Raw genomic sequence first — 27,881 nt, forward strand, 5'->3', positions numbered from 1 at the left:
TCACGGCACCCTCTTCACCTTCCCAATGACTTCGCCCAGTACAGCGACGAGCTCCTGCTTGTCCGCTTCCTTCTTCTCCCGCTCCAGCTCGACCTCTCGCAGTTCGCGCTCCAACTCTTTCATCCTCTGCTCCTGACTCTGCTCACTATTGCCCAGGCCCGGCAGTGAGTTCACAATGTACTCAATCTGCTGCTCCTTAAGCACCAGATCCTGTGCGAGTTCTCTCAAGCCTGTGTTGAACTTGTCCGGGTCCTCTTGCTCAGGAGTGGTGACCTCGGGCTTCGCATCATTGTCACCATTGATCACGGCCGCGGCGGAGCCTTTCTTCTTGTCCTTCTTGTCCTCCTTGTCGTCGTCGTCGCCGGCGAGGCGGAAGTGTGGTCCTTGCGGCTGACCCTCGATGGTGCCATACGGATGGCGGTTGTGGATGTAGTGCAGAGAAGCGTACATCTGGTTGAGGAGATCATCCAGGCAGTCTTGGAGCTGAGTGAGCCGGTCTGCCATGATGCCGGTGCACGACTGCTACATGTCTCGATGCGGTGCAAGAAGTGGTCAAGTCGCGACCAGCGGGCCTATGAACGGAACTCCACGCCAAGACCCTGCGCGGAAGTTTCGCGTTCGCCTTTCCCCTGCGCGCCAGCTCCGTCTGTCACATGCGATATTCATTCACTTTGCATTCCGACCCACCATCGTGCATTGGCAGCAGCATGAGTGCCGTCGGAACACGCTCATGCTGGCTCGTCATGTCCTCCTTCGACAGCGCTTGAAACTCCCAGAGCTGCGTCGCGTGTCGACCGTTTCTCCCAAGTCGCGCCGACCTTCGACGAGGACCAGGACCGAGCAGACCAACGATGGGCTGAACTCCTTCTTTCATCATTTCGCGCCACAGCCAGCACCGGAAATATCACCTGCTGAGTCCCAGCCGAAGCCTGTCTCGCTCCAGCAGCATCTCGCACAACTCGCTCGTGCCCGAACAAAGCACCATGTTGCCGCAGAGACAGAAGGAAAGGTGTTGCCGGAGAGACGAGAAAGAAAGAGAAGAGAGCCAGGCCAGACGAAGACAGCGAAGGGCGGGTCAGCTGCTGCCGTGACAGCATCGCGCACACGAAAAACGAGGCGCTCGTCCACCACCGCCTCTTCTCCGCCCCGCGTAGCCCTGCGCGCTGATCAGACCAAGCACCACGATCTCGCGACCTTTCAAGCATACGCAGCAGCTCGCAATCTCAATCAAGCATCTACCGTGTTCAGAGGGACAAACTTCGAGTACATGGTTCGGCAGGCTCTCAGCGCCTACCACTTCGATTTGCATCGCACAGGAAAGGCGAACGATCTTGGCATAGATTTGCTCGGCCAGTGGTCGCTCCCTCAGGATACGGAAGCAGGGAGAGAATCAGCCGGTGCACGAGTTCTCAGAGTGCTGATACAATGTAAGCTCAGCACTGCTCAACCATGCAATGTAAGAGAGTTGGAAGGTGCATATGTTGGGGCTCCGGCAGGCTGGAGAGGAGATGGAGTCATGGCATTCCTGGTGTCGTCCAAACCAGCTACAGCAGGTGTACGAGCAGCACTCCAACGCAGTCGACTGCCAATGGGATTTCTACAAATCACGGAACAAGGACAGGTCCGGCAGTTCATCTGGAACACTATCGCGCAGGGGGCGCGCCTCGTGGGCATGTCGGCTACCAATGCGTACGCGTCTGTGTCGTCTCACGCTCCAGAAGGGAGCATTGCGCTAGTCTATCAGGGTCGACCGTTCTAAAAGTTCTGTCTCGACCATTGTAAGGCAGAAAGTCGACAGCACCACATCAATTTCACGCCCAAAGACGACCTCAAGTCTGGCCTTTGCATCCAATCACTCTCAGAATCTACTCGTTGGGACTATCGCCCTCACCTGATGTTGAAGATAGTGACCACAGAACCGATACCGTTTCATACAAGCACATATCCGCGCTGCAAAGCTCTATCCCCAAATAGCCGCGCAGCTGTTCAGTATCTGCTGTCGTCCCAGGGCACAGTCAAGTATCACGTGTAGTCGAGTGAAACACGAGAACTCGCATTTTCATACCTTGGAGCAGGGAATACCAGGAGGCAACTCCATAAGCAACGCCGTGGCGAATAGCGTCCCTCAGGAGCACTGGGACTGCCCAAAGTTCTAGTCCACACTTTTTGCAGTTGCTGTGGCCGGTCTGCGGCATATTCGTTCTCGTGAAGCCTTTCCTGCGTCTCTTACTGGAGTGCATAGATGTGGTCAACAAGCTCATCTTCGAAGAGAGAACTCAGCCAAGCTTACGAGTGCAAGGTAGCTATTCCAAACGATGTGTGCTTACCATTCATATTCAAGGTATAGCTTACCCTCACGCACCGCGATAACCAACGTTCTGATCAAGTTCACTCACTTGGTGCAGGCAGGGGAACCTCATCACCGACGCGGCCTGAATCCATTTGGAGGCCGGCGATAGTGCATTCGTGGCGCCCTTACCAGAAACACTTAGCCTCAGAAAAGAGAAGCATAGGCGGTGCATGTTGCTGACGCTGACGCTGACGCTGCCAAAACATAGAGACTTCAGCATTCACGCTACGAAGAGCCTCACTTTGAACGCACCTGGGACGCTGCGAGCATATTTGAGAAGACTGTTTCTGGCTGTGGAGCATCTGGAGCTTTCACATCATGGCCCGCCACAAAGTTCTTCAAGATGTAAGGGACCAACAAACTCCCCTACGCCTATGAGGGCGCTGACGCACCTTGAGTGGCGTTGCTATAGTCAGTCATCTTATTAACCGCATCATCGCAGTGGCAATATGTGCAGACAAAGCTAGGATCATGAATTGACCACGCGGGGTCCGCGGGTTTCAGTGCAATTTACCAACCCTCTGGTCGGCCACGCGTACCTTAACTTTACGCAGCACGGACGCCGCGTACGACCTAAGTTGGACCTTCTGCCATGCTGCAAGGCTACGCTGCTCAAAAGTCCCGAATTAGACTTGCACTTCCAGGGCTCCGGCCCGAGCGTCTTGGAATGAGCTTGAAGCAACCACGTTACACAGCTTCGGGCCTGACCGTTACAACAAAGCACCAGAACAACCAGGGGTCGATGCGAGACAGCCAATAATCAAGAATTATGGCCTACACTTCATGCTCTCTCGCGACTGTAGCGCGGCATGTGCTGCATAAATGGACGGGCACGAGGGTTCGCATCAAAGCCGTCGGAAGCAGACTTGGACTGGCACCACTCTGGACATGTACGCGAGTAATAAAGTTTCCATACGAGGCACCCACGTCTTCAAGTTGACTTCCTCCCCTCTACAGCCTCGTTTAAAATTAGCAAGCGCAGGGAACAAGCTGAAGAATATAGCTCTTGCCGTAGAAAGAGTCTCGACTACTCGCAAAGGTCGCTTTGCCTCGCGTTCTAACTTCGATCGAGCCCGGGGGGAGCTCGTTATATCACATTCGGTCGGTAGAAACTCCAAACAGCAACTTCAGGATGGCCATGGTCTTCGTGTTCGGTCGGCATATGCCCGTTGTTCATTATCGAGGACGAGTGCATTGTTCAGAACGTGTCGAGCAGCTCCCAATCTGGCCTTGAACGCTCGCCATTCTCCGACTTAGGGTCACATCTTGATAGTTTTGGAGATTATACGAGATTGCGACAAGGTAGAAGCTCGCGCAAGGAAGAGGAAGCGGGCTCGAATGGAACACAAGGTACTTTGTTGGCCCTTCCTCACCACACCACACTGAAGCGTATAACACGGCGAACATCCACCCTCTCGAGGCTCACTGCTACACCCTTATCACACCGACAATCACAACGCTGCGCAATTCTGCAAGATGCAATTTACTTCTACATCTCTCCTTTTCGCGAGCGTCGCTATGCTCGCAGCAGCGAAGCCTGCCCCCCAAGGCTTCAATCTTGGAGAAAGCAAGTTCTTCAACGCCCCAACGAGACAGAGCTGCAACGACGTTCCAGGCGGCAATGGGTAAGTCAATCTGAGTAGCTCCCATTCCGGAGTCCAGATCTCATCCCAGCCACGATCACTGACGTTGGCTTTGCACTTCTCTAGGTACTACTGCGACGCGGCAGCGAACTTGGTATGGAACGAATTCCACTGCGCAGAGCTGAAGCTTGCCGAAGACTGACACATTCTGCTTGCCATTAGTACTACTGTACGGCTGGATATCGTCAACTTTGTCAGAGGTGCGGTCAAGCCACGAGCTTCGACCAGCCAAGTGGCTGCACGGCTTCGAACAGTGGAGAGGCGGGTAACTGCTATGGAACGAGCGCTGCTGCGAAACAATGCTAGATGCGCGGGACGGCGGAGAGGCGCTGTCGTGCAGGCACTTGGGCTGCACAAGAGCTGAGACTCGCGGCTTGCTGATGCAGGACGGCTGGGGCTTTGGCCTTCGCGCAGATACCCGAGCGTAAAGAGCTGAGAAGCATTCACGCGTTGTGCATCAATTGGGCCGGAGATGTTTTGTCAAACAGCGATGCTCAATGACAGTCACTCGTCGCGAAGAAGGTCATGTACATCGATCCTTATACATCGCATTTGGAGAACCATTCGCACAATAGCCAATCTTTCCACCTTGCTCTTTACACTTCTGGGGCATAAGCTACATGTATGCATCTAATTCATCGTTGCGATAAGCTGACGTAGTGACTGGTCAATCGAGCATTCACTGGAACCCGAATAGCTGAGCGACTGCCCCGTCTCATCCCTTCTGCATGAAATTTAACGCAGGAACCATCGAATCACGTTCGCCACTCATTGCAAGCATGACCCTTCGAAACTGCCGTCAGGGATTCGTACAGGGCCAAGAGCTCATTCCGACTGCAAGCTTGAGCTGTAAGCTGCTTCGTGCTACAACCGTGCATCGTATGTGTATTGAATCTTCTTGGACGTCTGGCCGTGGTTGCTTATTGGCTTTTTCTCGCCACTGACTGGTCTTCACATGTTGGCATGGCGTCTCTTTCTATGGCGTATCTGCATATTTTATTTCATGTGAAAGGAAGAAGGCCAAAGTCATTGGATCACATCATTGCTCCGGCTGCTTGAATGCGAATGCGGCCTGAATGCAATTTAGACCACAGCTGACGGGCGTTCGGGCAAGATGCGCATCTGCATGTGACAAGGTACTCTGCTGGGAGTCAGCTCGCCTTGAGCTTTCTGTATTTAGCTGGAGCTGAAATGCGTCTTGGACAAGAGGGATAACATGGGCTGCGACGTCCTTTGTCTGGCAAGTCTCAGTTGACACATACGCCGAACCTCTGCAAGCTTCCTTTGTCTTCTTCGTCTGTGCAACATGCCTGAAGTGGCGAACTACAAACGAATCATCGTCTGTTGCGACGGCACTTGGATGGCTGCGAACACTGGCGATGCTTCCACGCCATCGAACGTGGCCAAGATTGCCAGAGCGATAGCACCACATGCTGTGGTTGATGGCAAGATCGTTACACAAGTGGTGTCGTACAATGCCGGATTGGGAAGCACCAGTCTCCCGTTTGCGAAAGCAATTGAGGGTAAGTACCGAATACTCTGTCGAACAAGCAGCATGACTTCATCGTCCGACATTATGCTCACTAGCTTCCAGGGGGTCTAGGATGGGGTCTTGATGTCGAAGTGACTCAAGTCTACGATTTCATCAGCAACAACTATGAGCTTGGAGACGAGCTCTTTTTCCTGGGCTTCAGTAGAGGAGCATTCACGGTCCGATCAGCAGCGTGCCTTGTCTCCGAGATCGGAATCTTGTCTGCGGTGAATATGGGCTCTTTTGCCGATATGTGGAAAGCGTATCGAGCGAGAAGCAGCAAGTCACCGTTTGAGGAAAGTAAATGGTATCGAGACAACAGTGAGCGGCTTAAGATCAGGACGGTCCAAGTGAAAGTCGTCGGTGTTTGGGACACGGTGGGAGCTCTGGTGAGCCTAAGATACTCGAAGACCTGTCAGAAATGCTGTACTAATCGTTCTGCAGGGTGTTCCACAGTGGCCTGGTGTGACAGCTCTGCAGGCTGTTGGCATTCCTCTCAATCAGAAGTATGCGTTTCATGATACCAGTCTTCCGAGAAGTATGTCCGCTGCTGAACAGTTTGCCGATTCATACTAACCTGAAATTGTATGAAGACATCCAGCACGGCTTCCAGGCGCTTGCACTAGACGAAAAGCGCATCACGTTCCCACCAACGATGTGGCATCAAACAGCCAGCAGAGAGCAGCGCCTTGAGCAATGCTGGTTTCCCGGTGTGCATAGTAATGTTGGCGGGCAAGCAGATGACCCAGTCGAAGACGGCGACCGAGGAGAAATTGCGGCCAACACATTGGCTTGGATGGCAAGTACTTTGTGGATAGCCGTCGGCTGCGGGCAATTACTGACTTGCGTCTTCAGATTGATAACATTGGCACAATTCTCACATTCGAAGCCGAGGCAATTGACCTTTTGATCTCGCAACATACTGCAGCCCTGGTGCAAAATGGAGATCCTTCTAGCTGGGGCTGCGGTAAAATCGTCGATAATTTTGCTGGACTGTCGGGAACCTTCTTTCGCATTCTTGGACAGCAAATTAGAACCCCTGGCGCTTATTCCGACGACACCCGTGAGTTCACTCATCCCATGGTGCGATATCGTCGTGCGCGAGTTCCAGGCTGGAAGCCAGCCGCCATCACTGGATTGACTCTCAGCGATAGAAGCGAAACAGCTGTGAACTGGGGCAAGGCCGGCCAAAACAATGTCCCAGAGTATCCCATGTTCGTCGAAAGAGAGTTTAGTGTTGCGAAAAGGAATGAAGATGGGAGTTGGGAGCATACCACAAGGTCCAATTTGGCTAGAGAGCTGTGTCCAAAGGATGTCTTTCGGTGGCTGTATCCCTCTTTGCAACAAGAATGAAGTAGGAAGTCTGGTATCGACGTAACAGTCATTTACGGCGCAGAATCATCGAGCCACTATGCCAGATCGCGTATCGTTGACCTAGGCAGATATTCCTCGGTGGAGTTCTCAGACCCGTCGCTTTCATAAAACTTCCAATTGAAACAGTCTTCACAGTCGCTCGTCACCTCGCAGACAGGAACTTGGTCATACGCCTCGAGCACATCCGATATGACGCTCACAATTCGATGAGAGCTAACACTAGACCGCCATCCCAGGTCCTTGACCGTGTCATAGATACACGTCTTTCCGGTATGACACATGCTCTGGAATGCATATCCTACCAACGTACAGCCCGATAATAATGAGTTGCAGGTACCCATGAAGACAGGGTCAGCAGTGTGGCCATAATGGTAAATCCCTGTATCGCTGAATCGTGACTGGCCAATATGATATCCAGGCGGTGTCGGTAAGCCCAAACGTGATGCTGCCAAAGCGTCTGGAAATGCCTCATAAGTCATCACAGGAACACCATATGTCATGCCCAATAAAGAAGCGACAACGCCGCCTAGCGAGTGACCAGTCAACCAGACGTTTGATATCTGTGGGTATCGGGCAGTGATGTTTCCGTATAACTCTCGTCCGGCGTTGTAGTAGTGATCCTTTGTTTCCAGCGAAGATGCCAAACAAGTGTTATTGCATGTGAAAGCCGAAGTCATACAATCACACACGACCTTCCAACCGTAATGACCACCTTGACCGCAACAACAGGATGCGAAGAGGTTGTCATTCAGCTTGTCCTTGCGAGTGGACCCTTCTCCGTCGAATAATGCCATCGAAGTCCCCTTCAGGCTAATGACCATCGTACTATTCGTCTCGTCCAGAAACACATGCCCTCTCAGGCCATCAGAGTCCCAGCCAAAGGACGACGAGTGGTTGAAGATAGAGTGGTTGCCAGGACCGATTGATTTCCACTCTTTACTTGATGGATCTGGCACGTAGGCATCGTAGGCCATCTTTGCCAATGCGATTACCGTGGACTTATCAGTTGTGTTTGGACCTAGTAGTGCAGCAATGGTCCAAGCATCCGGAGAGAGACGTTCCGCTTGACCGTGAGACCGAGCGGTTGCCAGGAGCGAGTCGATATATTCCTGTCGGCGGTCGACTAAGCGTTCTATGTGCACGGGTACTGCATGAACAACAGGTAGGGTTTCGAGGACTCGAAGCTTTATTGATATATCATGATATCGATGCATCGAGGGATAGTCGTGGGTTCCGCGATGGTAAACGTGTCTTAGTGTCTGGACTAAATTAGCGAGCACATCGAGATGGAATCGCATCCTCCATGACATACAAACCCTTTCCGCGAGACACTTGGCTCTGGGTAGCTATCATCATACTTCCAGCCATCTGCCAACCTCAAAGGATACTGCACGGCTGAGCAAGGGTCGGTAAAGAGTAATACGAGGATCAGCAGCCATGAGAAGAGCATGCTGCACGATTGCAAGATCTCTACGGAGTGATGGAGGAGGTGCGAGGTATATTGCTGGCTGCTCGAACAACGGGATGTGATGACATGAAGGATTATTGAAGTGTTTGTCCTCGGGACTCAAAGAGCTGCTTCATCACAGCTCTTCGCCGTAGGCAGCAAGCTCGAAAGGATCATCGCACGCGCATGATTAGTCTAACCTTGATACCATCAAGGGCAACTCAAAAGATCCTTCCGCATTTTTTCAGTACTCTTCACGTCTTGTATCAGAGTCCTCACCGCCGAGATATCCATCCCACAAAGATACGTTGCTGACCATGACGATTTGGACGGAACAACCAGCATCTAGAGCTGCTATTGTTGCTGAGATTCCGGCATATTTTCTTCTGGAAAGATGGCGGTCCGATATGCAAACTCGTCATATCGAAAGTTGGCTGCACTGGCAGCAGGATGAGAGCAGACGGCTTCGACCCCAGTACTTCCTTCCGCAGAAATGGCGCAGAGAAGAGGACATCTGCGTAGTTGCACAAAGGAGACCGGCTGTTACTCCCTTGGCCAAAAACTAGCTTATCCATTCGCGTCGACCACTATTCGTGCAATCGATGGCGAGATGTGAGACTTACACATAGACCACGATGAAGTACGATGTAACTTCACCAAGCAGTTTATCAGATAGACAACACGACCATCGAGCAACAGGCACAAGAAACTCATTTCTACGTCTTTCTTTTCTTTTCCAAGAATAATTACCACACTAAAGTCTTTTACAATCCAAGTCACTGATTCTGTTCTGTACATTCCAATCCCTTCCCTTTCCAAAAGACTGACTGACATATCATTCCTGCTCACAGAAACGCCATTGCGCCACTCGCTTTTTCTTCTTCTTCTTCCAACTCAGTGAAAGTTGGTGTTCCTGCTGTTTGTTGTTGTTGTTGCATTTCACTTCATTATTGTGTTGTAAACCGTGTGTGCGATGAAAAGTTCCCCAAGTAAGACGCCGTATTCCGCCATGCAGGTGGTCCTCCAAACCAATGCATTCAAACCTCCATCACGATGGTAATAAGACAATGAGTGTAATGCTTCTCTCAATCATGGGTGCTCCGACTTTCAGGTTCATCTGCGGTGTCGCGGTGTTGCAAGTTCTGATCGTCTTCAACTAGTGCGCTGACTTCTGAAGTGGGTAAAGAGCCTGCTGAGGAGACAGGGCTCACAGTCCGAGAGGGATAAGCAGAGGGCTCAACCGTGTACTCGTCCGCAGTCGATGGGAACACGTACTGCATGTCCACAGGCTCGACACCAATAGGCTCGTCCCCCACAGGCTCACGCTGAGCGTCGTAACGCCTCGAGGACTCATGGAATTCCATAGAGCGAATGCCCAGACCCGCAGCGGGCCCACCACGGTGCGGAATAAGATTCTGTGTTCGAGCATATTCCAAGTCTTCCGGGAAAGGCTCTTCAAGCTGCTCTTCGCGCGGTTCTGGATATTGTATATGATGGGGCATATCACACTGCCCCAGGCAACTCACGCCAGCCTATAGCGGACAATATTCTGCCTGCCTGACGGCAAGACAAACGATCGCAAATGCGAGGGACCGATCGAGCGATTGCAGAGCTGCCGTGGGAAGGTCGTGGCGGCTCTTGGTTCTGGGCTTGTTCTAGCTTTTCACGCTTTGATCGCCGCGCCAACTTCTTCGCTTTTTCCTTGAGTTTGCTTGGGGCATTGCCGCCACCCCGAAGCCTCAGCCTGGCCGGTCGCTGTATAGTGTGCTGTACAAGAGAGCAAAACTCATCACTTTCCGCCCGAGCGCGCAGCCGATGACAGAGCTCAGACGCGATCAAGGGGTCACATTCCTAAAGCTGTCCGCTGAGGATCGCCTCGGTGGCACTGCCGATGTACTGTCTCTTTGAGTCCATTGGTACCTGGAATCGTCGCTCAAGCTCGGCCTTGATGCTCTTCTTGGTGACGGTCATGAGATCTGCAGTACGGAGGATCTCGCGAATTTCAGCCAGAATAGCGTCATCAGATGGCATGTCCGATGAGATGTCACCGTACTCTGACCTCGCGCCCATGCCCATTGGCATCCCGTTGTCCGAGTATGCGAGGGACATGTGCGACGCATTGTGAGGCATCACAGGGATAGACAATTGACTGTTGTGGCCTGGTTGCTGGTATCCAAACTCGGAAGCGGCAGGATGCCAGCTCTTCGTAGCGTAGCTAATGCCACTGATCTCAGAGCGGGCATCATCTCGTGTTTGTGCATCCCAGAGTTCGGCTTGGTATTCTTCCCACTTCTTCTTTGGAATACTGTCCGGATCGAACTTGCCCTCGTCGGAAACGATGATCTGCTTGCCCTTCTCACCAGTAACCATACGTGTGTTACCCCAGGAGAAGTCGTCCATGTGCCAGAAAGCAAGGAGAGGAAGAGCAAAGGAGAAAATCGGAGTCGCAACCATGTAGATGATCATCCAACCAACCATTTCCCACTTGCGGCGCACGATGAAGATGATTGCTTGAAGACCATAGATTGCTCCCAGAAGAATGAAAGCGGTGACCGGAACAGTGCTTGGGTTCTTCGCAACCGTGACAATCAGATACACGATGTATCCGACAATGACGGGCTGAACAATAGTGGAGAGAAGATCCAAGAAGACGACAAAACGCATACTGAAACAGCAGAAACCACAGAGCTGCTGAAGAGGGATGACTTCGATCAGGTTGTGGACGGTACTGTTGATCCATCGACGACGTTGCGACATAAACACCGCCCAGCTGTCGGGCGCGATTGTCCAGGCATGAGCGCGCATGATGTACTTGGTCTTGTACTTCGAGTGGTACTTCATGAGAAGTGTGGTGAGGTATCTGTCTTCTCCCAAGTGTAGCAAGTTCTTCATGTGAAGCGTGTCGACGCGAACCTCAGAGTAATCTGTGACGATCTCTCGGGACACGAAGAGAGGCTTTCCAGTTTCGGCAGCTCGAATGCGGTACATGGTGAAACAACCGGGCAAACAAGTGACGGATCCAAAGAGCGATTCGAAGGCCTTGGTCAGGTTGTGCGAGATGTAATACTCGTACACCTGCATCATGGTGATGAACGATGCCTTGGCATTCGTGAGCGCAGTCTCACCGCACACAGCGATGAGCTTGGTATCGTTGACGAACGCAGAAACGAAGCGCGTCGCAGAGTCTGGAGCTACGACTGTATCTGCATCGATTTGCAGCAGGAACTCGTAGAAGGTAGGATTAACTCCGATCACATTACGAATCTGGTGGTGCAGCTCCAGCTCGAGGGGTGTCATAGGCTGGTTGTAATGGACTCGGTTGAGGAAGCGCATCAGGATCATCTGGGAATCGCGCTTGCCACGGTTACCAGGACGGCTGACTTCGGATGGTTTTCCGACCTTGACGACGACGATAAAAGGCACAATGTGACCCTGCACTTCGTAGAGACCAGAATAGATCTTGCCCATGTTGTGTTGTTTCATGCCTTCTCCGAGCGATTCGAAGCTGAGGGGTACTGGATCGACAGTCTCTGGCACGCCCAAGATGTCCAGGACAATGCGTGGAGTTGGTCTGTCGTTGCCTTGACCAATAATCATACCGTCGCAGATGATGAACAGTAGTTTGCGCTTGTCGTCGTACCTCATACGCGCAGCAGAATCAATAGCACGGCGCAAAGAGTCTTCGTCTTCCGTGTATGCGGGCACTGTGCAAATAACGAATTTGTCAAGGTTTTCCGGAACGTTCTTCTTTCCAAACTGCAGGGCAGCCAAAAACTTGAAGCAGATGACAGACACCAGCAGCAGCGAAATCGCCAGCAGGATGTATTTTGCGAATTGACACTGCGGACTGCTTCGCGTATCAAGGTTACCGACATAGAAGAGATTGTCCATGCAAGTGCGCATGCGGTTTCTCAGACCCTGATCAAGATTGAGACCTTCCCAGTACTTGGTCACGTCTTGGCCGGAACGCTGTTGGAACAGATCAACCACTCTGTCGTCCATGAAGTTCGAGTTGGGCGGAGTAGAGGGTCTGTCAGTGTCGGAAGGATATTGTGGTGCTCTGCCGCCGGCGATGTAATCGGTGAAGTCGTAGACGCGGCCGTCAATGTAGGCGACATAATTCTGCTTGGATGCGAGAGTTTTGAGATACTGTGGTGAGTAGCCAATGTTGCCCTTCCAGTAGTGTCCCGAAAGCATGATCATCTGCTCGATGAACCAGGCCGGCCGAGAGTCATTGGTGGCCCAGCGGAAGTCGTGGTACTGCGCATTGGTATCTTGAGCACCAATCGCTGCGGTCGAGCCGCTGTAGTTGTATGTCACGAAGCTCAGCTGGACAGCTGGGTCAATGCCAGACTCGTTGACGCCTTGGCACATGGCCGAGACTTGAACAGGGAAGAGATTTGTTGCTTCCGTTCCGGCATACTTTTTTAGGGCAGATTGAGGCACAATGGAAGGATAGTGCGCCGGCATGAAAGCATCAAGGTCGAACACGACACCGCGAATCGCAATGTACGACTGCGCACCGTCCTTTCCGTTGTAGCTTGTCAGTTCCTCCAGACTGTAAACGTGCTGCGTCGGGCAAATGAGGATGGGAAAGCCAACCATGAAGAAGACAACGAATGCGCAGGAGAGCCAAATCATCATGTTGATGGCCAACTTCTCTCTCCAAGCCATCCGGACGTCCTTTCGAGGCATGCGACCGATGGTCCGGATGAGGAAGTCTGGACACCACCAGGTGAAGATGTATACCAAGACGAGCCAGCGAATGCGACTGCCTGAAGCTGGACGCTCCTCAATCTCGGCAGCCTTCACTTCGTTCCCCTTCTCCGCCATTTGAGATCGCGTTTCCAGGTTACGGAACATGTCTCCCTCGCGGAAAGCAGATGCACCAGCTTCAGACTTGACGTCCAGATCTCTGCTACCAAAGTACCCGGCTGCCTTGTCGTCCAGATAGCCAGAACCAGGAGTTTGTAGCAACTGCACCTTGGACTCGCCGAATCCTCGCTTGGCGTCCGGAGTGAGAACCCCGGAGTTAGCATAAGATTCATCACCGTAGGGCCCAGCGGGAGGAGCTTCTCCGAGCTCTGGCACATTTGATATCTGTCGCCAGCAACGCTCGCTGAGGAAGACACCGGTAGTGCCTACTCGCGCCTCATTGCTAGGCCAACTCTTATCATCAAGGATAAGCTCTGCTTTCTCGCGCTCTGAGCCAACAATGGAGACCTCTCCCTCTGCAGATCCGAGGAATTCGCTGAATGGCATGAAAATGCTGAAGTCGGCATTCTTCAGGCGCTGTCCGATCTCAGCAAGACCAAGCACCTGAATCTGCGTTCGAACGCATTTACTGTCGAACTGATTTGCGATTCTGCGGTCGTTGGGCTTGAGGCAGAAGAAGAAGTAGGGGTTGGTGTTCGGGGCACTCAGCGCCCTGTTGATGATGTCGAGTGAAGCCAGGAATTGTGCAGCAGCGCCTTGTTGTGCCTCCGCAGCAGGACCGTTATTCGAGCGCGAAAAGCTCTTCGTCCTTCCCTCATCGCTTCCATTGTCCTCCTCACGCTGCTGGAGGCGTGCTGGACGGCTGCCCTTTCTGCGCACGGTGCTGGGCATTCGAGATGGCTTGGAAGCCACAGAAGCCTGTGTGATAGCAGTGCGATCTTGCGGATGCAGGGTCTTGTTCAAAGCCTCTTGTCCGAAGAGCTCAGAAACGAAGGGACTCGAGGTTGTGCTGACGAGGTTCATCAAGTCGCCAGAGATGACCTCTCCATTCTCCTCAAGCAAGCCTTCCACTGGGTACTCCACCTCACCAGCAAAGTGCTTGATGGTGAACTTGGGGTACTGGTTCGGTGTCTGGAAGTTAGTGCCTGGGAGAACGACAGTGGGACTGGCGACCTCAATGGCCGGGTTCTTGCCCTTGAAACGTCTGTGCAAAGATTCCAGCAGCTGGATGTCGGTCTTGCCACGCCTCATTTGATCGTCGAGGATGCTGAGCACTCCATTGCCGGGCTTGAGTAGGCCCTTAACGGCGTCAGTGTTGTCGAAGTAGCTAGTAGCGGGCACCGGCACTTCTTCCGTCTCCAAGAGCTCTGCCTTGCGCTCGAAGAAACTTTGGAGACAGAAGTTGTACAGCGACTCGTTGGCGGCATTGATGAGGAGCTGATCCAGCACGCTGCCGGTGGACGCTGCTTGTGCAAAGCCAGGGAAGTCCACAATTGCAATTGTGTTGGCAATTTGGTCCTCCACGGCGCAAAGCCGCTGGTTGATCTTCTCCATGACCAACGCTACCAACAAGCTGTACAGAGTCCTTGCCAGCTCATCAGCGTTCTCGCGGGCACCCTTCGGATCCAGCATGACGGTGACTCGCTCGCGGTGCAAAATCTTGGTCCTGTAACCCAAAGATTGCTCAAGCGTCCGCTCACCCACGCCAAGGAAGGCCGCAATTGTGGCAAGAGTGTCCTTGTTCTTAACAACGGTGATGTCCTCGCCACCTTCGGCACCATAGCCACCGCTCTCATCAGGTGCGGGTGTGGTGGATTGCGTGGTCATGAATTCAAGCTGACCAATGTGAAGAATGGCTGCGAGGACCTCACACATGTGAGCGATCTCCTCGCGAGGGAATTCCAACTTGCGCAGAGCAGTCTTGAAATGTTGGAACCCTTCCGCGTCATTGATGCCCACTTTCATTTGAGAAGGGTGTCCGAGATATCGCCATCGCTTGCTGCCATTGCCCATCGAGGTCCTGTTGCCTACGCCCGCTGGAGTGCTGCCATTGAGGTCGAGTCCGAGGTGCTCTTTCTCCGCAGGGCTGGTGCCTGCGAGAAGGTAGTAGAGAATGTGGAAGTTACGCTCTCCAGGTGGCACCACTGCCACTCGGCTGCGTTCCAGTCTGTGGTCCAGGACTTTACCACCAATGAGTGTAGGGTGGATGGAAGAGGTGGTATCATATTGAAGCTCGAAGAATAGACCTGCCTTGGATGCGGTAGGTGTTGTGATGGACTTGGTCGTCGTGAGCGAGTCGAAAACGAAGGCGGCAAATGACAGCTTTTTGGAGAGTGGTGTGCTGCTGTATTGTAGGAGGTTGCTGAGCAGATGTGATCTGATTGTGGTTTTGCCTGTACCAGATTCTCCGCTGTGTGCAAGTCAGCTTGCCATTCACGTTTCAGGTCGCTACACATGAATGCTCGGGTCACCGCTCGGCGATGTCCACCAGTGTGCACTTACAGAAAGACAGCAGCCTGGTTCTCCTGTCGCGCTCCCAATCTTGTCCACATGCGACTGGCGAGCTCCTCAGCGGCGCCCATGGCGCTCCCTTCCTTGCCGCCATTGGGGCCCTTAGCGGCGGAGTTGTATGTGTTGACAGAAATGTAGCCCTGCGACGACAATGTCGTGATGGGCAGGTGCTGATGGAATCGGGAGGCGATGTGCGAGGTGATGTTTGTATCCGACATCGAATGGGCTGGCAGCGCCGCCAGGTTCTGCTGATTGACGGCCATGTCGGCGGTGATGGCCGCGCGGGCCTGTATTAATGTTGAAACTGCACTATCGGCGGATTAATGCCTCGTGAGGCGGACGATGGGTGTGGTGACAGCGAATGTTGGAGCGCAGGCCCCGCGGGAGAAGGAGGCTGCGACTTTGTTGTTGTGGGCGGAAGCGATGGCACGTCGCGTGCGGCTCCTGCTCGTCTTGGCCAGCGAGCGTGTCGAAAAGCGAGTGTATGGGAAGGCACAAACAGATGATCACAACGACAACGGCGACGGTGAGAGAAGTGGTGGTGAGATGGAAGATGGATCACCGGCACGCACACGCATACACTCGAGCAGCATGTCCACAGTCGCCCACAGCACAGCGAGATCCCTGCCTGCATGGCCTCTCCTGAGTGCTGAGAGCAAAGGAACACTGCGGCTGGTGGATTGGGCTAGCCGGCCTGGGCAATTCAGTTTTAGCACTCCGGCAGCCGCCCCATCGTTCCCCTCGTCGCCATCGTGATTTCTGCAGCACACCGCGCCGCGAACCTCGACGCCGCCACCCGCACCACCGCTCACAGACGGCATGCAACGCTGGCCACGAGACTGCCCTTGTACACGGCATCTGCGTTGTGCTTCCCTACCACACGACAGCGACGCGTTTTGCATCGACGCGCAGCCGGGTGGCGCACGGCAGCATGTCCTGCAGCACGGTTTCGACGCCAACAAAAACTTTACCCAACGCGCTAGCGCGCTGTGCAGATTCGTGTGGACGAAGCGGCGCGATCGCCTACACAGCAGCGCGACAGGCCCACCCTGGTCAGACCCGCTCAGTGCGGCGTCGAGAACAACGGTCGGTAGAAGCTATAGTATCGATGATGCTGACGCTCTATCCATTGCCACTTCGTGTGCGGCGACGGTGAGCTGTGGATTGAGCGTCAGCCGGGCGTGTGCATTGGAGGACGCGTCAGACGCAGCTCAAAGCTGGGCGAAAGCTGGGAGCTCGCTGCGCTGTTGACGTTCATGCATGCTGTAGTGTATTCGAAGGACCCCCCAAAAATAGAGGCTGCACTCGCCACCACTGTCTCGCAAATGGCAGAACCCGGCCTGCCGATCCAGTTGAATACGAGCCACAGCGCAGTTGTGGGCAGCAGATAGGTGTCTGGCGGCGGACTGTAATAGAATAATTGAGGCGAATAGGCCAGCATGGCACGAGAGTGGTGAGAGCGCCGTGTGGTTGTGGTTGTTGTGCACTATTTCTCCGAATTCTGCTGCATTTCTGGGTTGGCGTGATCAGCGCTCTGCCGTCCGCCCTGGAAGGTTGCGCCCCTTGTTTGTCTTGAGCTTGTGTGACAAGCGAGCCTCCCCATCCGATCGAGCGCCGCCCGTCGAGCTGTGGATTGCCTGTGGACTTCGAGGCACAACACCACCACCACCACCTCCGTGTCCTCGTTCGCCATCTGCCCTCACCAGGCGCCGACGACTCCTGCTTCATACGCCCGCTGAAACCTCACCTTCGCTTCTCGCCCACCACATTCGCTTCTGATCCGCTAACCAACGTTCGTTCGCCGTTGTCCCGGACCTTCCGAAGTCGCGTCGAGGAGCACCACAAAGCTGGGAAGGCACAACTCGATACAGCCGCACGCCCGCCGGCGACCATCTCAACTGCGCTCTCCGCACGCGTTTACGCCCTCGCGGGCACACTTCTCGGCCAGCCATGGCGCAACATGGATATCGGCTGTCGACATACTCGAGCGCATCGCGGACCAACACGATGCAAAACCACAATCAGCCCTCCTCGTCCCAGGTCTCGACCACAACACTGCTCAATGCCTTGCACAGCTGCTTCAAGGAGGGTACGCCCTATGCGCTCGAATCGAGCACCAGCCTGGTCGTCAACACATGGCAGACGGGATGTAGCACTGGCCCTGATGGCCGATACGGCGGCGCTGTGGACGCGGAGCTAGCCAGGCGGACATGGGAGCATGCTCGAAGGAGAGCTGAGGACGCATGCATTGTTCTTGGGTATGTCCATCCCGCAGCAAAACACAGGTGCAGGCACGACTGACAATCGCTACAGCTCTCTCCATCAATCCACGCCATCACTATTCGCACCCTTCGTCTCCGCCCTGCCTCTCAGCGTGCCGGGCACATTTTACACCGCATTGGATGCCCTGAAGCCTTTCTTGCGCACAGTTACACCATTTAATCCATCTCTACCGCGATATTCAGCACTTTCTGCAACATTCACGCTCGCCCTGACTGGCGAGCTGACCGGCGCCTCCATCGCCCTCTCAACATCCGGCATCGACACGGAGGGGGGACTTACTCATATTCCAGCACAACCCGGCTACAGGGCCTTCGACGTCTTCTACTATCTCCTCCATGCACAATCGGAGCAAGAGCGCGAGGCACTGTCATTGAAACAGCCACATGAATATGCCCTTCTTCGAAAGACTGACACCTACGGTCCTCCCGCATTTCTGCCCGCCGCCGATGATGCAGCAGCTGCAGAGGACTTCCGAGAGTCGCTCAAGGCCATCGGTGTCAAGGGAAGGAGCCTCAGAAGTCTCCTCGCAGTCGTCTCCGCCATACTTCGACTTGGAGACGCCACAGGGTACCTTATCGAACAGGAAGAGCTGATTGCAGCATGCGAGGAAGTGGCAGGTCTCCTTGACATTGACGAGGAGGTGCTCCTCAAGAAGTGTGTTACGGAAGAGCGAGAGATTCTGATCGGAGCACTATACGAAGCTCTCGTGGACTGGGTTATTGCACAAGCCAACGAGGCAATCAGACATGATATTCGCACTGGTCGGGCCCTAGGCTCCAGCAGTGGCAGCGATGGTGCCATGACTCCGCCGAGCGCGGACGATATCGACAGCGTGAGCATTACTGTCATTGAGATCCCTGCCCAACATCTCGGCAAGGCTGTCAGCCTGAAAACAGTCTTCGATGACCGAGTCGGAATCAATCTCGAGATGAAAGAAGATGGCTTGCCAATCCAACCTACAGGCGCATCTGTAATCAAGGAAATGGACGCAGCTGTCCAAAAGTCAGAAGCAGATTTGGGCATTCAAGGCACATCTCTAAAGGAGCGAGAGGTCTGGCTCGACCGCCGCCAAGGTACACTCGAGAAGATTGGCGTAGAAACAGAAGACGAGAGCTTCTTGCGCCAAATGCTGTACCCCGTTTCCGGCCAGGGAATCGTGCTCGGTTCGAACGGTCGATTCAACCTGATGAACACGCTTGGCAGCAGCAGAGTGTGGTTCCAATTGTGCCTGCACCCAAGCGACGAGCCTCCGGAGAGATTCGCTAACGTAGCTCCGGGAAGCGTGCCGTGGTCTGCAGGAAGCGTCTCCAGTCAAATCCGAAGCTGGCGACTGGCCGAGTGGGCAAACTACAGGACCAAGCAGCTTGACTTCACCGCGGACTTTGATGTGGAAGAATTCGTCGAACGCTACCGCCGCCTCGGATGTCATGATGGCCGTGAAGGAGTCGAGAGCTGGATTCTGGAACGCGGCTGGAGCAACGGCGAGGTCGTTGTTGGCCACGAACGCATCTGGATGCGTGAGAGTGCCTACTGGGAAGCCGAGAGTATGCTCGACATGAAGCCAGCTGACGACATGTCCGCACCCGGAATGCTTGGTGGAATGGTCGGCGCAGCTGGTATGGAGAGCTACAACCAGGGCCCCGGCATGAATAGCGGTTTCTTCGAAGACCCCAATCGCGAGACGATGCACGCCCACAACCCAAGTCAAGTAGCCCCAAGCAGATTGGGCGCGAAGTCGCTCGCTCCAACAGTAGCCCATACCATGCGCAGCACTAGTGGTGGTGACTATGGCCTAGGCTTCAAAGGAGACGACAAGCGAAACTGGATCGGATTCGAAGGCGAGATCGATGCAGAGCAGGCCGCAGGGAAGGAGTTGGTCGTCCAGAAGGTCACCAAAGGCCGCAGGATGTGGGTTGCCCTCGTCTGGGCTCTCACCTTCTGGATTCCTTCTTTCATGCTTTCCGCAATCGGCAGAATGAAGCGCAGAGATGTGCGACAGGCCTGGCGAGAGAAGTTCGCCTTGTGTTTCCTGATTCTGGTTTTGAACTTCACCATCGTCTTCTACATCGTCGCCTTTGGAAACCTGTTATGTCCGAATCGTGACAAGGCGTGGAATCGCAAGGAAGTGTCCTACCACCAAGGAGACGACGATTTCTTCGTTTCTTTCCGGGGCGGTGTCTACGATCTCAGCAAGTTCTGGAAGCTGCAGCACTCTGACACGAATATCGATACCACGGAAGAGAACATGCAGCCCTTCGCCGGCACTGATGTGACTCCATACATCGTACCTCCGCTCACCGTCGCCTGCCCTGGCCTCGTCACCTCTACTTCGATCCAGCTTCAGAGCAATAACACCCTCCTGTACCCCAACGGAGAGCACAAGTCGGGACCGCAATTCCAGCCCGACAGGACGACTAAGCTCAACAACATCAACTGGTATGTCGACGACTTCCTGCCACGCATGAAGGAATACTACAAGGGTCAACTCGTGTACAAGAGGTCTGCCGTGACAAGTGACGGCCAAAAGTACAGTCGCAAATGGTTCATCATCGATGACAGAGTCTACGACCTTACAGACTACTTCTACACACTCAAGCAGCAGAATGATCTCCCGAGTTACAGCTTCTTCGCAGATGACGTTGAGGAACTGGTACAAAATAATCCTGGTTCGGACATCACTGAGGACTGGAACAACAAATTGAACTTCACGACCCGCACGAACAGCATGAACTGTCTCAATAACATGTTCTACATTGGTGATACCGACTTCCGCCAGTCTGCTCGCTGCCAGGTTAATGGCTACATCCTGTTGGGTTTCACCATCATCCTCTGCGCTGTCATTGCCATCAAGTTCCTGGCAGCTCTCCAGCTCGGCTCCAAGAAGAGGCCATCTCAACAGGACAAGTTCGTCATCTGCCAGGTTCCAGCATACACGGAAGGTGAAGATTCCTTGAGAAAGGGCCTCGACTCTCTGACTGCTCTGGCCTATGACAACAAAAGGAAACTAATCTGCGTTATCTGCGATGGAATGATTGTCGGAGGCGGCAATGACCGCCCTACGCCAAAGATCGTGCTCGACATTCTTGGTGTCGATCCCAAGATTGATCCTCCTGCTTTGCCATTCAAGTCGCTTGGTCTCGGTGGCGAGCAGCTGAACTATGGTAAGGTATACTCCGGCTTGTACGAATACGAAGGCAATGTTGTTCCCTACATTGTCGTTGTGAAAGTCGGCAAGGAATCTGAGCAGCAAAAGTCGAAACCTGGCAATCGTGGCAAGCGTGACTCGCAGATCATGCTGATGAGCTTCTTGAACCGCGTGCACCACCGATCCGCCATGAACCCACTGGAGTTGGAGATGTTCCATCAAATCAACAACATTATTGGTGTTGACCCGGAGCTCTACGAATATCTTTTCATGGTCGACGCCGATACCAAGGTCAAGGAAGATTCACTCAATCGACTGATCTCTGCTTGTGCCAACGATGCAAAGATTGCTGGTATCTGTGGAGAAACATCCCTGGAGAACGAGGAACGGTCTTGGTGGACTATGATTCAAGTGTACGAATACTACATTTCCCATCACCTGGCCAAGGCTTTCGAGAGCTTGTTCGGTAGCGTGACGTGTTTGCCTGGATGGTGAGTGAAGCCCTTCGCAATGAAACGTAGCTGGTAGCTGACTTTTTGATACAGTTTCTGCATGTACCGACTACGCACATCCGACAAAGGACGCCCGCTTATCATCGCCGACAAGGTCATTGCTGAATACGCGGACAACAACATCGATACCCTCCACAAGAAGAATTTGTTCTCTCTCGGTGAGGATCGTTACTTGACGACTATCATGACCAAACACTTCCCGTCGATGTCCTACAAATTCCTTCCTGATGCTTATGCGCTCACTGAAGCACCTGCGCAATGGAGTGTGCTGCTCTCGCAACGTCGTCGTTGGATCAACTCGACCATCCACAATCTGGCTGAGATGATGCAGGTAGACCTTTGTGGCTTCTGCTGTTTCAGCATGAGATTTGTGGTCTTCATCGATCTTTTTGGTACCCTCATCCTCCCGGCAACCTGCGCATACCTGGTCTACTTGGTTTATGTGGTAGCTACCGGAACCGGACAATTCCCGCTGATCTCCATTGTTATGCTTGCAGCTGTGTACGGTCTGCAGGCTATCATCTTCTTGGTCAAGCGACAGTGGCAACACATTGGATGGATGATCATCTACATTCTGGCATATCCGATCTGGTCTTTCGTCCTGCCAGTGTATTCTTTCTGGAAGCAAGATGATTTCTCGTGGGGTAACACGCGTGTCGTGGTTGGAGAGAAGGGTGACAAGCGAGTCGTTGCTGTTGACGATGAGGGTTTCGACCCTCGAAGCATTCCCCTCCAACGATGGGACGACTATGCTACTGCCAACAATCTTCCTGGACGCCGTACCATGTTTGAGGAGAAGGACATGCACATGTACGATGCAGGTGGTTACGAGATGGATGACATCCGCTCGGTATATTCTAGTGTGAAGCCGGCTTCCACTATCCTTACGGGCTTCCCACAGAACCAGTCTTTCCGGCCGCCGCAATCGCCTGGCCCATACAATGCACTTGGACGCAACTCGACTTTCTCGGCAATGACTGGCCGCTACCACGATCAGGCTACGCCGAACGAGTCGCAGCAGCGTCTGATGTCGATGGGCGGCATGAGCGACCACTACCGACCACAGTACAGCCCACAGCACCAATCAACCGACAATCTTATGGGCAACATGCAATCACCTCCGCTGTACTCGCACGGCGGGCGGTCGCCTGTCCCTGGTGCCGGGCCTTTTGGCAGCCGACCTGGCAGCACCAACCCACAATCTCTGCACGGCTTCCAGACGCAAGGCCCGACGAACGAGGCCATCACGATGGCCATCCGCGAGTGCCTCGGTGAGGTCGACATGGACAGCGTGACCAAGAAGCAACTCAAGGCTTTGACCGAGCAAAAGTTGCAATGTCAATTGGTCGGCGAGAAGAGGGCTTTCCTCGATGCTCAAATCGACATTGAACTTGCTTCCATGTAGAACGACAAGCATTTCAGACTGATGGCGTTGAAATGGAGACGCAGCAGAAGCGTGTGAACAATTATGCATTGGAGGCGTTGTGTTTGGGATGGATTGATGAAATCTGGAGATGTGACCAAAACTTCGTCAACCAAAGCGCAAAGATTCCTTTTTGATATTGATAAAAAGCACAAACAGCACAGGGTGGGCGCGAACTACGGTTGAGCCTTTTTAGTAAGGCGCAAGTCGCTCTCTTGGTTATTCATCTAAGGACTTTCCGGGGCAAAGTGGCTTCGAAAAGGCGCGGGAGCTTTGTGTGGGACTTTGTGTGTGTGTGTTGGTAATATAATGAAACGACGAAAACTATGTACAGTGAATTCGAAGAACTTTGACACAGTTCCGCTCCGTAATGCTCGCTTGCTAGCTACGCCTCTTTCAATGCTAACGAATTCGCCTACATCTCTGATATCTCTGATCAACTACACCGAAAGCCTCTTTCCCTCGCGCATAAAACTCCGCACTTGTCGATCTTTTTTCCACTGAGCCACTGCGTCAATTGTTGCGCACACGAAAACTGCCAATCCGAGAATGAACATGGGAATTAAATTCCAGCGCCAGGCTTGCATGATTCGGAGATGGAAATTTATGGTGTCTCTGTCACTTTTACTGACGAGAGGAATTTCGAGAACTGCTTTGAACCAATTCTCTGGTGTCCAGGAATCTTTTGGGTATGGGACTTGATTTGGATAGGGTTGATTGTTGAGTGATGCGGCGAGAGTGGTGTCGATGTGTTGGTCGGTATGCGAGGATGTGAGAGTGAAGGTGTAGATTAGGGCTCCGAGGGAGAGAAGCATGGAGAGGAAAGTAAAAATTAACCAGGTTGTGTGGATGATTTTGGAGAAGGTTGATGTGCTGGAGCGGGTGTTGTGTGGGTGTGAGGTTGCGTGGTGGCGGAGTTTGAGAGAGAGGATTCCGCCTAGGCTGATGAGGACGAAGGCTGTGCCTGCGGCTCCGTTGGAGGTGTGGCCTTGGTCGATGAGGAGGTTGAGGGGTTTGCCGTGGAGGGGGTGGGTGCTGTTGGATGAGGTGAAGAGGAAGTCGCGGCCTGCTCGGGTGTGCAGCCATCGGACCATGGAGGAAACAAAGGCTGTTTCGATGAGGGAATCGAGCATCAAAAGGCCGAGGGAGATTTTGAGGGCGAGTGGTGGAGAGGCCATGGTTGGAGGCGGTTGGTGTTTCCGATGTGAGAGTATTGATGCTTTCCACAAGGAGATGCGCTTCAGATGAAATGTTCGCGTGAACGCAAGAGAGATAAGAGGTGGAAATAAATACTTGCGCTCGTCTGAATGAGTGATGAGAGAAATTGCGACAGGAACTATGAGTGGTACTTCTTCTTAACCTGTTGTGACAAGCAGACCAACGCAACGAGGCTCACCATCCCAAGCTATATTTTCCACACGTGGCGTAGTTCTACTTCGCTAATCCACTTGCTTGAAAGTCCATATGGGGCCAAAGGAAGCGACAATGGGTCAGGAGCGGGCTGAGGTCAGACTTTGGTGTCGAAGGATTGTTGCACAGCATGGCTTCGCCTCGTGGCAGCTAAAATAGACAGCCGAGATGGCTGAGCGATGTTGGATGCTTCTCTTCACTCAAGCTCAGAGTGAGAAAGCTTGAAGGCTTCGTAAAGCTATATCTGGAAGGAAAGTGGTCCTTGGGCGTGCAGATTCAGTACGTGGGCTGAGGTCGCTCAGGCCGAGCTGCGTGGTGCACGCCGGATCTGCTGTCAGCTTCATCGGCCGGGCCCAGCGAGGAGAAAGGTGCCTTCTATCACATCCGAAATGCGTACTTGACCGTGATGATCTGGAGAAGATGACTGTTGACATTATGGTGGCAGAAGATGTTGACAGGAGAGAAGCACGAAGAAGGAAATGGCATCTCGCTTTCGCGGTACGAGCCGCCACTCTCAGCAGGGGTGGGGCTGTGACTTGGTCATCAAAAAATATCGCCAGCAACGAACGACCGCAGACGTGAATTTCCTGGTCATCCCCAACTTATATCGCGACTTCCAAGATGGCTGACGCTCTGCTGCGACACTTTCGATCAAGCTTACCAGAAGAAGTCGCAACGCAGGTCGCACATTCCATCGAGAAGCTCGAAAGTGGGGATTACGAAGGCATCCTGCGAAGTTCTGAGGCCAAATTACTGTTTGGCCATGAACAGGATGAAAACTTGCAGTCCGTTCAACTGAGCGACTTTGACACCTGGAATGACTTCATTTTCCAACGACTGGGCGTAATTCTGGCAGACAGATCGAGAGCCGAGTTGCAAGCCGTTGTCTTCTGCATAGGATATGCAGCACTTCTGGCTTTCGTGCAATCGAATGTTACCGGCCCACCACTGGCTTTCGACGTAGCGGAATTGCTATTGCCATCCGACGTGGCGTCCGACAAACATGCTCGCCATACATTGCGACAGAAGCTACTTGCCGGATTCACCGTGGATGGAATTGCCGCGTACAAGCTCACGCCAAACATTGAGCTTTTGTGCTTAGCAGATGCCATCTTCACAAATCCTGCAGTCTTGAAAAACATCAAAGCTGCGAGATGGGCAAAGTTGAGAAGTGCTTTCTTCCATCAGCGGCTACTATCTGAGGTGTCTTCAACGATCCAAGAAGTGATATACGATGATCTTGGCCTACTCGATGATGAATTAACAGCAGCAAGCGACGGCACGTTGCACGTCGAGTTCCTGCTGGAGCGAGCGAGTATACACATCCATCATGGCCTCGACAAATTCGCGCGAGAGGACTTGGAGAAGGCCAAAGCTGAGAACCAATTTCAATTCGCACTGGTGGGAATGCTTGGGAAACGAACCAAATATCAGCAGAAAGACGTCAGTCAGCTGGTAGTGCTGGCAAAGAGTGTTGAAGATGGGGAAGAAGTCGCAAAGTCTGCAGACTCTACCACCACTGCCACCAAGACTAAACCAGAGAACCTGGATCTCAACGATGACACACTGCTGGAAAGCATATCGTTCACCAAGGACAAGCCCAGTGACGTGTCTCTCACAGAAATGCAAAATCTGGAATCTCTACCGACCGTACTCCAGTCACTTGATCCAGGCGACCAGCCGAAATTACAGCCTCTCGACTCCACCATCTTGCTCCTGGTGGCCTCGTCAATCACAAATACATCACCGCAGAACGGCCTGACGCGAGAAGAGACACTTCCGTACGCTACACGAGTCCTAGACGGCGGCAGCTCGAACTGGCAAGTGTACACGCAAGCTCTCCTTGTCCGAAGCCGGATCGAGGGATACAAGTCTCGAACGATCGAGAGAGGTCTCCTTCAGCTGCAAGCATTGGTCGATCAAGTCATTGCAGAGACAACACCTGAACACTCTTCCAGCAAAGAAGACTCCGAAAAGCCAGCAGCAATTTCAACGTTTCTGCCGAAAGCGACAGAGTCTGAGAGTGCGCCAGTTACGGAGCGAGTGAGGTACATCTTCCAGCTTGCAACTCCCACAAGATGGGAGCTCGAGGCGGAGCTTGCCTCTCGATGGGTTCAATTGGGTGGACTTCGATCTGCTCTTGAAATCTACGAGCGACTCGAAATGTGGGCAGAAGCCGCTCTGTGCTGGGCTGCAACAGAGCGTGAAGACAAAGCAAAACGGATTGTGCGACGACAACTGTTCCATGCTGCAGGTGGGGGCCCAGAAAAATCAGAGCTCGATGTTGGAGAAGATGAGGAATGGCTGGGCCCTGCCAGAGACCCTGCGCCTCTTGACGCTCCGCGGCTGTACTGCATTCTGGGTGACATTGATCAGTCGATCGACATGTACGAGAAAGCCTGGGAAGTTTCCAATCAGCGATATGCGAGAGCGCAAAGATCGATTGGGCGGCATTTCATGGCTGCGAAAGATATGGTTCGCGCAGCGGAGGCTTACAGCAAGAGTTTACGAGTCAACCAGCTGAATCAGCAATCATGGTTCGCGTTGGGTTGTGCTTTGCTCGAATTGGCACAGTTCAAGCGAGCAGTCGAGGCTTTCTCTCGCTGCGTGCAGCTCGATGATACGGACGCTGAATCTTGGAGCAACCTCGCTGCTGCACTCCTCCGAACTGACGAAGACGAGTCTGATGCGCCAGTGCCTTCTACTTCGACTGAACAATCCGCAGCTCTAGACGATGAAGACGAGTTGCAGCCTTCCAAGCAAGCAGAGCCCACTGCTAGCGAAAAGCGTCAGCAAGTCCGTTTCGACGCCCTCAAAGCCCTCAAGCGTGCGGCTTCACTCAAACACGAATCACATCGCATCTGGGAGAACGTGCTCATTGTCGCCGCTTCTCTACGACCTCCCTCGTACCAAGACATCCTCACCTCTCAACGACAAATCATCCAACTCCGTGGTCCTACAGACGGCGAGAAATGCATTGATATTCAGATCTTGTCCAGTCTCGTCAACCACATCATATCCTCGAATGAATCCGGCTACGATCCCAATGTCCCAGGTCTCACCCGCATGACAGTAAAATTCATCGACGAGCATATCGTTCCCTTGATCACAAGCTCTGCGGAACTCTGGCATCTCGTAACAAAACTCGCCTTGTGGAGAAATAAACCTTCGACTGCTCTAGACGCCGAAGAAAAAGCTTGGAGAGCTGTGACGAATCAGCCGGGGTGGGAGAGTAATGGGAAAGAAGAGCAGTGGAATGCTGTGGTCGAGGCTACAGTGCGACTTTGTGATAGTTATGAGAGTTTGGGGCCGAAGGAGAGGACAGAAGGAATGGCGGCTGGGTCTGGAGAGGTTGTGATGAAGGATTGGAAGTTTAAGGCTAGGAGTGCGCTGAGGGGGATTATGGGGAGAGGGAAAGATTCTTGGGAGGGAACGGAGGGGTGGGAGAGGTTGAGGGATGTTATGGAGCAGTTGAGAGGCTGAGAGAGAGGGAAGGATTGATGGACCGGCGAAATCTTTACAAAGCTTCTACTAGA

General features: G+C 53.2%; 9 protein-coding genes across 9 annotated transcripts; 4 read left to right on the plus strand and 5 right to left on the minus strand.

Moving 5' to 3' along the window:
- On the minus strand, positions 1–504 carry RHO25_005579 (uncharacterized protein; the record flags this gene model as incomplete). The annotated part of the gene is made up of 1 exon (XM_023596467.2): positions 1–504. One exon carries the CDS (start codon positions 502–504, stop codon positions 1–3), a length of 504 nt encoding a protein of 167 aa, XP_023457725.1.
- A 3,322-nt stretch (positions 505–3,826) lies between these two features.
- Positions 3,827–4,135, plus strand: RHO25_005580 (uncharacterized protein; the record flags this gene model as incomplete). The annotated part of the gene is made up of 2 exons (XM_023596469.2): positions 3,827–3,975; positions 4,060–4,135. 2 exons carry the CDS (start codon positions 3,827–3,829, stop codon positions 4,133–4,135), a joined length of 225 nt encoding a protein of 74 aa, XP_023457728.2.
- Positions 4,136–5,299: 1,164 nt separating this feature from the next.
- RHO25_005581 (uncharacterized protein) lies at positions 5,300–6,877 on the plus strand (the record flags this gene model as incomplete). The annotated part of the gene is made up of 5 exons (XM_023596470.1): positions 5,300–5,516; positions 5,588–5,913; positions 5,969–6,062; positions 6,118–6,344; positions 6,380–6,877. The coding sequence occupies 5 exons, from the start codon at positions 5,300–5,302 to the stop codon at positions 6,875–6,877; spliced, it is 1,362 nt and encodes a 453-aa protein (XP_023457727.1).
- Positions 6,878–6,933: 56 nt separating this feature from the next.
- Positions 6,934–7,872, minus strand: ATG15_2 (Putative lipase atg15; the record flags this gene model as incomplete). The annotated part of the gene is made up of 1 exon (XM_023596471.2): positions 6,934–7,872. The coding sequence occupies one exon, from the start codon at positions 7,870–7,872 to the stop codon at positions 6,934–6,936; it is 939 nt and encodes a 312-aa protein (XP_023457431.2).
- A 1,558-nt stretch (positions 7,873–9,430) lies between these two features.
- Positions 9,431–9,847, minus strand: RHO25_005583 (uncharacterized protein; the record flags this gene model as incomplete). The annotated part of the gene is made up of 1 exon (XM_023596472.2): positions 9,431–9,847. One exon carries the CDS (start codon positions 9,845–9,847, stop codon positions 9,431–9,433), a length of 417 nt encoding a protein of 138 aa, XP_023457430.1.
- A 349-nt stretch (positions 9,848–10,196) lies between these two features.
- RHO25_005584 (uncharacterized protein) lies at positions 10,197–15,835 on the minus strand (the record flags this gene model as incomplete). Its single annotated transcript, XM_023596473.2, has 2 exons — positions 10,197–15,471; positions 15,564–15,835. The coding sequence occupies 2 exons, from the start codon at positions 15,833–15,835 to the stop codon at positions 10,197–10,199; spliced, it is 5,547 nt and encodes a 1,848-aa protein (XP_023457769.1).
- A 1,744-nt stretch (positions 15,836–17,579) lies between these two features.
- Positions 17,580–22,917, plus strand: RHO25_005585 (uncharacterized protein; the record flags this gene model as incomplete). Its single annotated transcript, XM_023596474.2, has 3 exons — positions 17,580–17,830; positions 17,886–21,491; positions 21,546–22,917. 3 exons carry the CDS (start codon positions 17,580–17,582, stop codon positions 22,915–22,917), a joined length of 5,229 nt encoding a protein of 1,742 aa, XP_023457936.2.
- Positions 22,918–23,375: 458 nt separating this feature from the next.
- RHO25_005586 (uncharacterized protein) lies at positions 23,376–24,113 on the minus strand (the record flags this gene model as incomplete). The annotated part of the gene is made up of 1 exon (XM_023596475.1): positions 23,376–24,113. The coding sequence occupies one exon, from the start codon at positions 24,111–24,113 to the stop codon at positions 23,376–23,378; it is 738 nt and encodes a 245-aa protein (XP_023456659.1).
- An 853-nt stretch (positions 24,114–24,966) lies between these two features.
- RHO25_005587 (uncharacterized protein) lies at positions 24,967–27,828 on the plus strand (the record flags this gene model as incomplete). Its single annotated transcript, XM_023596476.2, has 1 exon — positions 24,967–27,828. The coding sequence occupies one exon, from the start codon at positions 24,967–24,969 to the stop codon at positions 27,826–27,828; it is 2,862 nt and encodes a 953-aa protein (XP_023456660.1).
- Between the last annotated feature and the right edge of the window lie 53 nt (positions 27,829–27,881).

This window comes from Cercospora beticola, chromosome 3, assembly GCF_033473495.1.
Source record: "Cercospora beticola chromosome 3, complete sequence".
NCBI lineage: Eukaryota > Fungi > Ascomycota > Dothideomycetes > Mycosphaerellales > Mycosphaerellaceae > Cercospora > Cercospora beticola.